Source organism: Crassostrea angulata, chromosome 4 (assembly GCF_025612915.1).
Source record: "Crassostrea angulata isolate pt1a10 chromosome 4, ASM2561291v2, whole genome shotgun sequence".
In the NCBI taxonomy this organism is placed as follows: domain Eukaryota; kingdom Metazoa; phylum Mollusca; class Bivalvia; order Ostreida; family Ostreidae; genus Magallana; species Magallana angulata.
Window position 1 is genome coordinate 38,990,732 of NC_069114.1, and position 16,109 is coordinate 39,006,840.

The window sequence follows — 16,109 nt, forward strand, 5'->3', positions numbered from 1 at the left end:
AATCGTTATTCATTTTATTACTCTTTGAAAATAGAGAGATATTTGATAAACGCTCAAGGAATTCAACAAAAATACTTGGTAATATTCAATATTCATACCTCGCTGCACCATCATAATGTCTGAATGTCACTGGGTTTTAACATATACATAAATCCATCAAGAGTGAAGTTTTAATATCCTATTAAGGCGGAAATTATTAATCGGAGCGATAAAGCTCCATCCATAAATTGCGAAATATCGTCCAATTGTTCCGTATGATTTTGATCATATAGAATTCCGAGAAAAACTTCCTTATCCAAACTCTGATAATCCAATGGTCCTCGACACAGGGGGGGTAATGGAGCCGTTAGATTTTGCACCTTCTGATGCACAAGAGCTCATTTCAGTTATAGTTAAAACGATTTCCGGTTTAGGTTTATCCTCTGTGTCTTCAGATACTTTTGTAAGTTTGTGTTTTGCAAAGGTCACTTTATCATGCCTTGGGCTATGAGACAGTTCTCTCCATGTCAGTTTCTTGCCCTCGATGGGGGGTGGGGTGGGGGGCCTGTTTGATTTTGGTCGTTGGAATAGGTCGTTGGGGCAGGTGTTCGCCCTTGGTCTCATGGGTAGGGTCAAGTCAAAATCAAATTCATCCTCAATTTCGTCTAAACTCATTTCGGACGAATCATCGTTTGTTATTTTGATGTCTGGAATGACTGGTTTTGAGTTTCGTCTCGCCTGTTTATACTGAGAAGCATCGGAAAGGGACCTTCTTCTAGAAAGGTCCGACAAGGGAAGTAACTCATTTTTCACCACCGGCATGCTTTGTTTCTCCTCCATGTTCAGTTGTTCTGAATTTCCTTTGTCGCCAACTTCACTAAATGAATCCTCTATATCTCAACCGACGACGCACAGCTAACATCCAGAGTGAACATCAACTGGAAGAATCCTTTTATGTGAGAAATCCATCAGCCATTTGCAGCCGATACATTTAGATCCAATTTTCTTCCGAAAACTTAATACACTAGAACCAAAACGGTCGCAAGATTCACGGTTCTTAAGTAGTTAAATAAATACACGGGACGACGACGGTCTTTGGCTCTAGCGTCTATACTGTTTAAGTGATTTGAATAGCTCTCCAAAGCCAGGCATTATACGGCGCACTGGGTCCACGTACTGCTATTAGTTCATGTTTAGCCGCGGGATTACAGCGCGCGATCGATCTTTGATACACGAAGAGGTGCGAGCTTATTTCCCGCTAAATCAAAACAATAAAAAAATTCTCTCAAACCATCTGTTTTATAACTGCGCGAGTAGTATTGTTTTTTCTTCCCTTATCTCTTGTCTCCTTTCTGTCACTGTCTTCTGCCTCCTAAAAGCATATTTTTGTTCTGATACATGTTAAAGGAAGTATGATGAGTATTGCTGTAAAATAAAAACAGTCCAGGAACTTCCCGGGTTTATTTCCTGTGCGGAAGAATTTCACAATGATGTCTCGAAATGTTTAAAAGCGTCACGTTTTTAAAGGCAATTTTCACGTATGCTAGTATTCAAATATTATTTTTTTAACAGCTTTTAGCATTCATTTGATTTAAATGACTTTTTGCATTGGTTGTTTCTTAAAATTTTCTCTTCGTTAACGACAAGCGTTAGATATCTCAGCCATGCATTTAGAGATGGCGCCGATTTTCATTTAGTTTACATTAATAGCCTTTTTATGAGAAACGTTTACAATGACAATAAATTCACTTGTAATAACTTCCTTATGTGGCTTTATAACATCAGATAATAGCAATAGAATAACACATTGTTATATTAAAATAAGGCATGTGAATGTATGGTGGTCTTCCTATTTGCATGCTTGATACATACCGCTAATTTATGATATTAGCACATATCATATGACTCTTATGATCAGGAAAATGATAAAGATAGAGTAATTCCATTTCCTTAACGTATTCTTGTTCGGTTATTGTTCCTTTTTTTAGGGTTGTTGTTCTCGTTTTGTTTTTGTTTACTTAACACTTGAAATCACTATATTCAATCATTTTAAAAGCTTTTCTGCTCCTCACCTTACAGCGACTGTTTAAGGTCGCCAACCCCTCGAGATCCAGATAGAGAAACAAGAAGATAAACAAAACCTTTTGAGACTATATCGCAAATTACCCTAGTGTATTTTATGCCCGCTGATGAGATTAACGCACTTCACATGGCGAGCTACTATGTTTTGGGTCCAGAGACAAAATTAACGTGTATCAATACGGAGAATGATAGGCACACAGAGCCTAAAATCAAGCAGCATTGGCGGAAGTCAGGGTATGCATTCTTTTCAGCTTTATCATAACATACACGCAAAATACCATGCTATCAAGTTGTTAGCTACATATTTCAAAAGCCATGCAGTTTATGATTAAAAAACATTCTATAATATTGATGAAAGGTCTTTTATGAAGCCTTTTTTGGGGTTAACTTATCAAGGGTTATTCTTTTTAAGGTATCCCACCCCTCAATGCTGTTGTATCAAGATTTTCTTGAGAAGTTTATCATTGAAATCTGTAGACAAAACAAACTTAAAAAATACAAAGATAATGGGGGATCAGTATTCATCCCTCTGAGTTATGGCCCATTTAATTTGACCTTTTTGCACCTAAAATGCAATTTCATCCTGACTAGGATTTGTTGTCAGTATTTTTGATTAAGCAAATTTATTTCTTCAAATATTGTTTTTAATTATGCACAATGGTCACACTGAATAGAGGGATTACGAAAAAAAATTGTACAAAGCTGCATAAATTTTTGTGTGACCTTTTTGCACTTAAAATAGACAATTTCTATAATAGTTACAATTTGATTTGAATTAAAAACTATTTGAATATCAAGAATTTTATAAGATTAATCCAGTTTGCCTAAATATGTATTCAGTATCATTTTGACATAAAATAATATGGGGGTCAGTGATGTCAAATTTTAAATATAGGGCTTCAAAGGTAAAATTCTCGCAAAATTTGGCTTAAAACATGATTTTATGCTAAACGGCTATCATATTCTCAAGATTTGATTTTGTACATGTCACACAGAACCTATAAAATATGTTACAAACCTATCAAATGTTAAAAATGTGAATAATGAATAAAGTATAATAAAAAGAAAAGTATATTGAAAATTCATAAAATTGCTTGTTTCTGTCATTTTCGTCTAAAAAGCCTTCCGCACGAAAAAATAGTTCCCCAAAAAACGTGTTTGTTTCTTGGAATTCAAATGGATTTTCTTTATGAATGTTGTGTAATTATGAAATAATAATCTATCTGTGATGATTAAATAAATAAAATCATATTCATTTTAAATATAATGATCATCTGCGCAATGAAATCATAACATGAGGAGTGAGATACCTTAAAGAAAGGTACGTAGACATCTATTTTTACCTATATTTTGGTGGTGGTGGGGGGGGGGTGTTTAAAAGTACGTCTTCCTTGTAATTGCAATTTTTCCTTTGAATGAAAAGGTTTAAAAAACATGAAAACAGACGGGGAAAATATATTTTTTTTTTCAAAAGAAAATATGGTGTTTTTGATAATTAATGATGGACGTTGACTCGGGCATTGATCTAAATCTGAAAGTTCCCACATGTGCAGTGAATTACGAGCATTTGTTACCCAGATACTGCTGATAAAACTTTGTAGTGTACACACATTATTAAGAAATATTGTCGTTAAACCATATTTAAGGGAGATTTTCATTCGCCTCCTTATAACGGATGTGCGTCATCACGCCGGAGTCAATGTTTGCCAAGCTAACTGGTAGATATTACCCATGTGATAAATTCTATTGTTAGTTAGATCACTGTTCTTATATTGATCTACACCGTTTCCTTATCTCACCCTCATCAGTTGTTTTTTTATTTTCATTGTTATCTTATTTTTCACCCAGTCCTATTTTTTAATAGAACGTTGGGTTTTTTTTTGTTCATTGTTCTTGTTTGTAAATTATAGGGGGGGGGGTTACATCACGAGCTAGGCAATTAAATTCATGTAAAAAATGGGTCTCTTTTTCAGTAAAGAATTAACAGGCCTCTAAAAATGTAGAATATGTAAAAAAAAAAAAAAAAAAGTTCTTCTAGTAAGTTTTGAAAATATAATACACGTACAATAAACTTTCTCAATCATTTTGGGCGGATGTCAGCAAGACAAAAACAAAAATAAAACAAACAAACAATAAAAAAAAAACAGTTTTGGATAACACTTTTTAAATAGCTCAGTCTTGTTGTACGGATATTTTGACAGTATAAGCATTAAACTTGCAGCTACGTGTAGGATAAGCAGTACTTTATACATCCGTATGACAAAAATTTGTTCTACAAAAGAGAGATGTACGCCAGTACGATAGAGCAGTGTGGGTGAGAACATTTATGTTAGAGATTTGAATGAAAAGGAAACATGTGTTGTACATGTACTAAAATAGCATTTGAAATACCATTTGAAAAAAAAGTATCTGCTCCCCTTTAAAAAGGAAGAACCCTTCAAGAAGGGGCTCTAAATCTATTTCAAAAATCTTCCTCAACATTGTGGAAGCAAGACACAATATGATGTCAATATAGGTTTCCAGATAAAGTTAAAATGACTTATTAAACGTTTATGCAGGCTATTGTCCTAAACCCTTCTAGAATATCAGAGTAATTAGCTTTGGATGATGAGATCATGATGTCTCAATAGCTCATCATCATGTGACTCCATTATCTATTTCTGATTTATTTTTCTTTTAATTGTATGAAAAGAATACATTTATACCTCTTGAATAAATAAAACTTGATTCAATTAATTCTTTTGTATAAATTTATATTAAGGGACCAAATAGCCCCAAGATATTTTTATTTCCCTTTAAATTTTTGAAGCTATTTAAATGAAATTATTTTATTCTATCTAATATTCAGAAAAAGTATACCGGGTGTGTACTAAAAATGTACGAAAGACGAATAGGGCCACATAAAAAATATTTTTATCTCGTAATTACGAGCAAAGATCTCGTAATTACGAGTTAATTATCTCGTTATTACGAGAAAAGATCTTGTAATTACGAGATAATTATCTCGTTATTACGAGAAAAGATCTCGTATTTATGAGAAAAGATCTCATAATAACGAGAAAAGATCTCGTTATAACGAGATAATTTTCTCGTTATGACAAGAAAATATCTCGTTATTACGAGCTGATTATCTCGTTATTACGAGTTAATTATCTTGTTATCACGAGAAAAGAATCTATATATAAAATGGTGCGTTTCTGAAAAGAATTCCAAGTCAACTGAATCACCCTTTTTAGTTTATCTTTTTCATTCCAGAAACGTTGATTCAATTTTGATTAATAATTGATTAACTACGGTCATTTTTCATTAATTTCTACATGTTAAAATGATCGGATTTGAAATTTAATCTTATATGAATAAGTGGAAAGAACTTCATGTTATTTTTCTTTTCAACTTATTTATATCATAATCATACTCCGAAGTAAATACCAGGTAGCCCTAATAGTCGTAAAAACACGATTTTATTAGTTACAGATAACTTTAATGACTATATAGTTTCAGTCGTGGATGGAGGCCTACAGGATTTACTAGAATTTTGGTTTTTTTATGTTCATACACAACCTACATGTACATGTATATTGAAAATAATTGATTTTGTATATTAACATTTTGAAGTCTGAAAACAAATTACACGTATCCTTCTTAATTATTAATAAATAGTTTAATGAATTTATTAATCAATCTTCTTTGCTACTTCTTCAAAAATTTCTTTAAAACTGCTTGGTCCGATTTTATATCAGATTATGTGTACTCTTTTCAACGATGTGTATAAAAATTGACATTGCAGTAGTTAATACACTTTACATAAAGATAATAGAATAATGAAATGCGCCATTTTAAATAGATCTTTTCTCGTAATAACGAGATAATTACCTCGTAATAACGAGATCTTTTCTCGTAAATACGAGATTTTTTCTCGTAATAATTAACTCGAAATAACGATATCTTTTCTCGTAATAACGAGATCTTTTCTCGTAATACCGAGATAATTAACTCGTAATAACGAGATCTTTTCTCGTAATAACGAGATAAAATATTTTTTAAGTGGCCCTATTCGTCTTTCGTAGAAATGATATATTTTTTAAAAATTTTGATGGCGTCACTTTCAGTTTCTAGCTATGGCCCTACTGTTTAAAAACACCTCAGAACTTTGAATTTTCAGTGATAGTAGATAACACTTTATCTAAATACATGACAATCCGCATTGTATTGTGAAGACGTAATAAATTCTCGCTTTCGATTTTCCCCAGATTATTTATGATTTTATGAATAGAAAACATATCTTATCTACTTTTTTATACTTATAATATGCCCAAATAGTTATTTTTTTTATTGGCATAGGATTCATCGAAAGGACCTTTTAATAATCAAACCTCTAAAATCCCAACAATGATAAACAATATATTATTCAATTTTATCCTTATTGTTTTTTTAATTGATTCTTGTATTTAAAAATGTATAGACAGAGTTAACGTAAAAAGACAAAAATCAAACATTATAAATAATAATGATGATAAAGAGACTCTCAGGAGTTCTAGTACTTTTTTAAAACACTCAAGTATTTACGAACGTAGGTTCACTGACCTCTGACTAAGAGAGATAACTCCTACGTAGAAGTTCAGCTTCATTTATTGACGCCTTTCAATGATGACCTCCTTGTATCTAGTTCATCAATATCAATTTGTTTATTAATCATGCACGGATCTAGAGGGTATGGGGGACAAGAACGGACCCTGTCCCAGTCGAACATATATTGAACATCTTAAATTCACATAGTAATATTACCTAAAATATAGACTTCGACCACCCCCAAACAGTAATTCCCTTGAAACTTGGAACAACCCCCCCCCCCCCCCCCCCACACACACACACACAAATTGGGCGATGTATCCTCATCAATGATCACTTTAAAATTGTTACTGATTTGTTTGGGATGAATGAATCTGTGTGTTTTTATGCAACATCAAGATAAGTGGAAAGGCGTCGGGTTATGGAGACCGAATGTTTCTATAGCACACGCTTCCTTCGTACTGATGTTGTTTAAAATACAGTTTTAATAGTACAGACAAGAGACATTTGAATAGTTTAGTAGACAGACGTTGCATTCTTTAGGTCAGGTTTATCGAGACCGAATGTTTCTGTAACACTCGCTTCCTTCATACCCACAAGACACATCAAAGAGACCATTGTATTGTTATTAAGTTACATGTACTAGTTTATTAGCCTGAAATTCATGGGTTTTTTGTCAACATAATTCCAAACAGCGGACGTTTTTAACATCAGGTATAATCTCTATTTAGATATGCAAAATTATCATTTCATCCCTTCAGGTAGTTTCGTGCAATACATTGCATCGGTGTTTCAGTTTAAAAATTTTCAGACAAAACTTCATACAGAAAATCAACATGAGGGATTTTTGAAATATCTAACAGTTTGCATATCTATATATCATTACCAGCTTGCTATTATTCTGAAAGCTTGCAGATAAATTACAGCTCTAGTTCACACAGATAAAAAAGAAACAGTAGTGCAAACGGAGTGGGAAAAGTGAAACCTTTTAGACCGCAGTTGATGAAATGCCGCGAGAAGAAAACGTGTTACTGTGGGAGCAATTCTCCAATTTTGTTCTTTTCATTTATTATGTCTAATGGAGATTGGTACCATTGAATATTCCTTGGTGTATACTACATCAAAGTTACTCGAATTTGTTCAGTCAATCTAAAGTTTGAAATCGTCTGGGGAAATTGATATTTTTAATCTTTAAAACGTAACAAAATGGCGTTATTTACGTACACTGTGTTTATAAAGATGTATGTTGAAATAAATGATGGCCGAGATGGATGTTTGGAGAGATAGAAAGGGGGGGGGGGGATACACTCGATCGGGGGAATAAGAGAACAGAGAACGGATACAAATATTGATTGATAAAAGCTCGAATGTCTGCAAGTCTTGATTAAACCTAATGAACTTTTCGACATCATCTATATATGAAACAAAAACACCTGATTGCAACGACCGTGTTTGGAATTCAAAGGACTTGGACTCACCACGTCGAACGGGAAAGTATCAGCTTGTGTTAAAACAAAGCACCAGAGGATTCCAATAAAGGCCCACTAATTACACTGCAAACTCCCCGTTGTCTTTCTTTGATGTTGTTTAAAATACAGTTTTAATACCAGTAGTACAGACGACAGACATTTTATAGAATAGTTTAGTAGACAGACGTTGCATTTTTAAGGTCAGATTTTTAGTACGCCGTGGTGGTATATGCACAAAGCCTCCATAAATCTACTATATTTTTATTTTTATCAAGATTAAAGTTTACAAAAGGGTACTATAGTATTTATACATCCATCAGATATCCTTAAAATGTTGTTTTTCATTCATTCGTTTATTTGAATCTCAACACAATTTTTACCATAGAGCTAAAATTATTTAATATTAACTATGAATACTAGTTCGTGAAAATAAGACCAGCTCATATAAGTTAAATAATTTTAGACCGGGTAGCACATTTTATTTGTATTCCTAATAAAAGGGCATACTTTCATTAAAAAAATGTTTCGTATTAAACATTATGAATATAACACTAAATTTAAGCATTTATATGTTTTTGTATTTTTCTCTAATCAACATAGAATTCGTTCCTGTTATATAAAATTACAGTTAAGAATGTGAAGGACATCATATCCTATTTTGTACAGATTGCGAGTATTTCATGTCTTGGTATTCACCGACGCCCACTTTCAATCATCTTCGCTAGCCAAGGGTTTTCGGTCCACTTTGCTCCCCATAAACCCTTCGCGGATTCCATTACGAAAACTCGGTGATGTGGTGGCGCCATCTAGCGAGCAACTTTAATACATGTTGACTACCGAATATTAGAGAGGTTGAGATTTCAAACGTGTAGGGGTACGTGTACGTGTACTAGGGGAATTACCTAAATTCTTCGCGTATTACGTCATCAGTTTTTGTGACGACATGGTTTCTACACGTTCTCTAAACTTGTAGAGTGTCGTCTACACGTAAGTACAAACGTGTAGCTTTTTTACAACAAATAAAATCTTATTGATGGGTGAATGTATTCTTGTGATACATTATATAGATTTTTAAACTTAATTTGCATGAAAATTGATAAGAAATTTATCATTTACTAGTATTTGAAATTAACTAAATAAATTCATGTCACAAAACTGCGTCGATTTACGTTCACGTTTATATCCTACAAGTTAAGAAATCTCAACTGATAAATTACAGAAACGTGTACGCGTACGTGTAGTTTTAACACACGTACGCGTACCCGTACACATTTTAAATCTCAACCTCTCTATTGGAACATAATTAACGATGTTATTAAATACGAATTATGTTATAACCTAGGGAAAGCACGGGATGTTTTATTCATAGTGTTTTCAATTTGTAAGGGCCTGTACCGGGAGTGAAAAAGTCGCCGATTTATATGAAAGCTTTAATGTCATAAAACCAGGTATCGCTGTCGTGAATATTGTGGACCAAAGAAATAAATAAAACACAGCTTTATATGGGGGTTTCTCGACATTCTTGTCGAAAAAGTCCAAAAATTCATATTATAAAAATGTGCGTAATTCAAATTAGAAAATACATGTACTTGTCATACAAAATAACATATCATTGATTTTAAAAGAAATAAACATCGACAAAATCAACTCCCGTCAGTTCTTTAGTACTTTGATTTTTATAATGTATCAAATTAGTTTTAAAATTAACAATTAAAATTCTATAATTCAATCTTTGAGTATAATGATTAAAGGGAGATTGGTTATTCTGTTTGATCTATCATTAAGAAGTTGACTTTCGCTTTCAACCACTTTGTATATTGTAAGATTTGATTAATAGAGATAAACTATTACAATGTACATCATTACTCAAAATATATTTTAAAACAGCCCCTCGCCAGTTCAACGGGAAATAATGATTTTTTTCGCAATTCCTTGTATTACTAGTATTCATTTTTTGAGCCGTAAATGCAAAATTCTGTCATCATTTGAGATGATAATTCTCGATCACTGGCATTTATTTAACAAATCATCTGGTATATGTGGGCGACATTGAATAATTTCTCTATCAAACATAATCTTTAAAAATTTGCGTGTTTAATAGAAATTATGTCACCTCAGGGAAGAGTTAATGGAATAGAGTTAACAAAAATTGATGAATTCACTGCCAACGTAAAAATCCCTACAGTCAGAAAAGAAGCAAACAAGCGCCATTGTGTCTTGTCGCCTATATCCTACAAAATAAGTCATCTTTTTAATGTGCAGATTTAAATAAATTGCAGGAAACCACTGCATGGTCAAAAATAACTTTAACTGACTTTGTGAAACCGTATGGTTCTCTGGTTCGTGTACCCTTTTCTCTTTAACAACATAAAAAGAACTAGAGCAAAGCTCGTTACAAAGTAACGATTAGGTCTTCCGTTAGCGTTAAAGGGGCATGGTCACGATTTTGGTCAAATTTTATTTTTCTGTTTTCATTATTTACAATGCTTAGAGAATGCATTTCTAATGATCAAATAAAACTTGGGTGCCAGTCGATGAGTTTTAAGCAAGATACAGTGCTTACAATTCTTCTTCATGTAAACAAGGCTCGTGCCCTGTTTTTGTTTACATAGATTCAATATACCAATAAAAAATCTTTTTCAAGCTGATTTGTCTATCTTCTCATTCATTTTAAGCATAAATAAACAGTTCCTAACGATCAACCAATTCATTTGAGATCTAAAAGTGGAATTTTCAATTCAACATTCAAAATGTAAACAAAAGCTTTGTTTACATAGCGAATAATTGTAAGCTCTGTAACTCGCTTATAACTCAACAAATGACACTCAAATTTTGGTTGTCCATTAAAAATGCCTAACTGAAGCATTGTAAACATAAAAATCGAAAAATAATTTTGGACCAAAATCGTGACCATGCCCCCTTGAAAGTAAAAGTTTCAATCTACATACATAAAAAGAGAAGACAAAAAACCAAAAAACAAACCGGGATTCTGAAATCAATATAATGGTTGAACAGGCAATCCATCAAAAGGGAGAAAAAAACCCGAATTCTTTGTACGGCTTAACAAGTCCGAATAATTTCAGGTACGAATAATACAAATGCCCGCCTTTAGGTGGCAGGGGACAGTTTTTTTTATACAATTCATTGTAGCCAAGGGATGCATGTCTTCGGAACTTTGTAACTAGAATTTCCTCAGTTCCCATTCAGCACAAATACCTTTAATTCACTCTTTATAAGGCTAATCACCAATTTCTAAAGAAAATCACTAATCAAAACCTGTAAAATTCTCTACATACTGGTTTTTATGAGATTTTGACCTTTTCATATTTTGCTAATTTTTCATGATTTTTCAGCTTTTTAGACCTCCCCCAGCTAATTCCCTGCAGAGGGTTGACCTTCCGTACCGCTTGCATGTTGCACTATCACATGTCACAAACTTACCGGTGTATAGTTTTCAATGTCCCATCCACCTACTTTTCGTGTTATTTTACCTCCCGTCTGTAACTTGCAATTTCACTGTGTAAAGTCAGCACAACAGTCATAGCCGCAGGTTTCGCATTTTACTTCTGATTCTCATGTACCTAACATAAGGGGCCTACATATTGCATATCAATGTCAACAAGAGACACCCCTCTAACTAATGATAATCATTAAAAATCATTTCATGAATTTTAGCAACACTTATAAGCCTTCAAGTACAGCAACTCTCAATTTTACAAAAATATTGACGGGTACTTTATTCGAAACTGTCCCTTGCTACCTTAAGGTGACAGGGGATACTAGTAGTTTTGCACGGGGTATATATTGCTATGATATTTATCGCATCTATTTTGTGAGAAGAGGAGCTCATGTCCATTTCATTGATATATGACACTTCAGTACCGGTGTAACTTTCCATTAGATATGAAATGAAATGCGAAGCTTTGGCCAAAATTTTCACTTTCGGTTTTGTGTTTGAAAAAGAGGGTGGGTTTACAACACGTAATGTCACTCGAAAGAATGTGATTGGCCATTAATTGGTGATTATTTGCATGGGTAGACATTATCCTAAAAATCCTAGTATGACAGTTGCTTGGTTCTGTGGCGAGATGCAAAGAACTATATATGATAAGAGTTTAAATTTGGCCCCAATAATTCGCCATTTTTTAAGTGTTTCGGGTACAATAAAATGTTAACTAATTTTTTAGAAGAGTTGATATAAAATATATTTTTCATCTATTTATTTGATTTATTTGCACTCACTGGCAGTATATGACGTCAGAAGTGACGCCATTTCTATAATTCAATCAAAATCAGCAAAAAATTGACATATTTCTTATCTATTTACGAATGGGAAATATAGAGCGCGTGCTTGAACAAGGAAAATTTTTTTGTCACTTATTAGTCTTGGCTAGATACATCTCTGATTAAAATATTTTATTTGTTCAAGAATGCGCTCTATGTTTTCGGAAGGAAAAACTGCTTGAAAATAAGCTGTTTTACGCAAAAAATGCAAAAATGGCGGGAAAAGGTTGTCTTTACAATGTCATATTTCTAAATTGTAGGCACTTGAACCAAAATGAATATTATGTTAACATATCACATACATATCTGTACTAAGAAAACAAAGAATGATAGTAAAATGATGATGTTCATTTTAGGGGACCATTTTAGGCCCTTATCATATATAGTCCTTTTCAGAAAATCTCGAGATCGTCCCTGCATGGCTATTCCATTTAGTGCTATATGTAAGTTGTACTTGTTTTATTCTGAAATGTTAAAAAATTCTCAGCAGCCAGGACCATGTGTCCCCTGGATACAAACCAATTTTAGATAATTTAGAAATCCACTAAAATTTGACTACATGTATGAGCACTATCTGCTTAACATTTCATCGACAAAAAACCCAACAAACCATCCTCTGCCAACTAAACAACTGATATTTCCAAATATCTTTAGCAATTTAAGCGAATCAGACCTGGTACGGGATAATTTTACCATGCATTTAAGGTACATGTAGCAAAGGACAGTTTCGGATAAAGTATTATCATTATTATTATTAAATTATTATTTCGGATTATCATATTTTTGTAAAATTGAGAATTGCTGTACTTAAAGGCTTATGAGTGTTGCTAAAATTCATTAAATGATTTTTAATGATTATTATTAGTTAGAGGAATGTCTTTGGTTGAAAATAATATGCAATATGTAGGCCCCATATGTTAGGTACATGAGAATCGGAAGTAAAATGCGAAACCTGCGGCTATGACTGTTGTGTTGACTTTACACAGCGAAATTGCAAGTTACAGACGAGAGGGTACATAACACAAAAAGTAGGTGGATGGGACATTGTAAACTATACACCGGTAAGTTTCTGACATGTGATAGTGCAACATGCACACGGTACGGAAGGTCAACCCTTTGCAGGGAATTGGCTGGGGGAGGTCTAAAAAGCTGAAAAATCATGAAAAATTAGCAAAATTTGAAAGGGTCAAAATCAGAGGTTGACTCGTAATTTTCTTCAGAAATTGGTGATTGGCCTTATAAAGAGTGAATTAAAGGTATTTGTGCTGAATGTGAACTGAGGAAATTCTAGTTATAGAGTTCCGTACACATCCCATGGCTTCAATGAAATGCATCCAAAAATAACTGTGTCCCGTGACGCCTTCGGTAGCAAGGGATAATTATATTTTTGTAAAATTGAGAGTTGCTGTACATTAATTCTCATGAGTATGAGTGTTGCTATTCATGAAATGATTTTTAATGATCATCATTAGTTACAGGGTTGCCTCTTGTTGAAATTGATATGTCACATGTAGGCCCCTATTTCTTAGTACATGAGAATCAGAATCGAAGTTAAATGCAAAACTTGCGGCTATGACTGTTGTGTGACTTTCAACAGTGAAATTGCAAGTTACAGACGGTAGGTAAAATAGCACAAAAAGTAGGTGGATGGGACATTGTAACTACTAGTATACACCTTTAATTAAGTTTCTGACATGTGATGTTGCAACATGTACACGGTACGGAAGGTCAATCCTTTACAGCTGTAGTGGGGGGTGGGGGATGGAGGGGTCTAAAAATTTGAAAAATCAAAGGGTCGAAATCCCAGAAAAACCACTATGTAGAGAAATTTACCTCAGAAATTGGTGATTTGCTATATAAGGAGTGAATGAAAGGAATTTGTGCTGAATGGGGATGGAAGAAAATTCTAGTTACAGAGTTCCGAAGATATTCATCATGACTACAGTGAATTAGAAAAAAATGTCCCCTGCCACCTTACATATTTTTCTGAACCAATGATGCAGCGTTTAAATGGATTTCAAATTTATGTTCAGAAAAGTAATATCCTCAAGAAGCATACTTTAAAATAAATGATAAAGGACCAGTCACTTTTCTTTATGTAAATGAAAACTCGTGTAATACTAAACAATTTTCTTTTACACATTATAACAAAATATTTAAATATTTAAAAGAAAGGTCTAATTCAAAGTAACATTTAGAAGCTGGCTCCATAAATCCTTAAAGTGATTTTTTATGAAATTTGTATGGATGGCAAATTGTCCACAGCATGGATTGGTAGTCCCTATCAAATTGTTTGAAATCATTGAGTAACATAAGATTAAAAATGTATCTCTCTGGACCATATAGTCTTGGTTACGTAACACAGACACAATATATCTGGTAAATTAAACGAACAAACGTATCAGTGTTCAGGTAAATAAAACATTAGTTGACTAATATATTTTGTTAATTTGTAGCCATTGTAAGTCAAAAGAGATGTCACTAAAAATGATCGAATAAATAATTACTGTCGACAAATGATACACTACAGGATCGCTGTACAGTAGACAAATACTTAAATTAAAGAATCATTGAGTTAGCAAAGGAATCATTGCAGATAAACACTTACGTATATCAAATAAGTATGGCGAACAAATACATGTACTTATATCGATCAAGGAATAGTTGTGCATTTTAGAAAAATCTAATCTTCCCTATTGACGACTAGGTAGAGCCACTATTTATTAAGCTTTGGTATCAAATTAAATTAATACCGGTATGGTCTTTAGATATATGCAGACATATCAGGCAAATCAATTAGTCGTCAAGACAAAACCGTAAACGAGAAGGCGCTTAATAGAAACTACTGAATACAGAGTTATTTTCGTTCCGGTTTTTTTTCGCCCTTCTTTACTTGCAAACGGTTTGGCCCATCTTGAATTTGTCCAGACATAGGTTTGTTTAAAAAGATGTAATTTAAGACCTTGGAATTCGCCTGTTGACAACGAGGGCGAAAGGGGCGAAAATAAAACGGGGGCCAATATTTCCCTGTATACAGTAATTAATACTAATAGAAAAACTGAGTACATTCAAAACTTAAATAATACATGCTCAGTAGTTGACTACATGTAGGAAGTATATAAGATAGTTATCAGATATTTCAAGTAGAAATTGTAGACACTTTCTTAGACAGACAGAAAAATCAAATACTACAAATTGCATGTTTTATAGAAGTAATCTATGATGCATTCAGCCATTACTTCTCATGTATTTCTTTGTGATGTTTTTTTTAAATGGTAAACTATTTGGGTTATAAAGGTGTTTTCATGTCACTATCGACGGATACTTAATGTAAACAATGGCATAAAATAAACCAAGTCATCGAAGAATTAACCAATTTTAGATTTAAAAAATAGACTGCACGCAGTATCCCCATGCGCTTCTGTACATCTGCATAGAGTATCGAAAACTCGCTTTCTTTGTAACGGCAGAATATATCGACTCCTTTAACACACAGTCGATAGAATTCAATTTGTGAGGAAAATATCTCACATTGATAAACTAGCAACAATTGATGAAATTAGAACATCTCGTTTGGCGTTTTTATACAATTTGTTTTTTCCCTCAAGAGAAGGATATTTTACTTGGAACGCAGGTGCAGATTCATTGCCACTTAGGCGGAATAAGCTCAAAGTAGAACTCCTCAATCAATATCTGTGATTAACTGTATAACGTTTTCATCCTACT

The 16,109-nt window shown here is 33.2% G+C and overlaps 1 protein-coding gene across 1 annotated transcript; it reads right to left on the minus strand.

The window, feature by feature from the left end:
* LOC128180672 (uncharacterized) lies at positions 1-1,408 on the minus strand. The gene has a single exon (XM_052848807.1). The coding sequence runs from the start codon at positions 817-819 to the stop codon at positions 292-294; it is 528 nt and encodes a 175-aa protein (XP_052704767.1). The 5' UTR covers positions 820-1,408; the 3' UTR covers positions 1-291.
* Between the last annotated feature and the right edge of the window lie 14,701 nt (positions 1,409-16,109).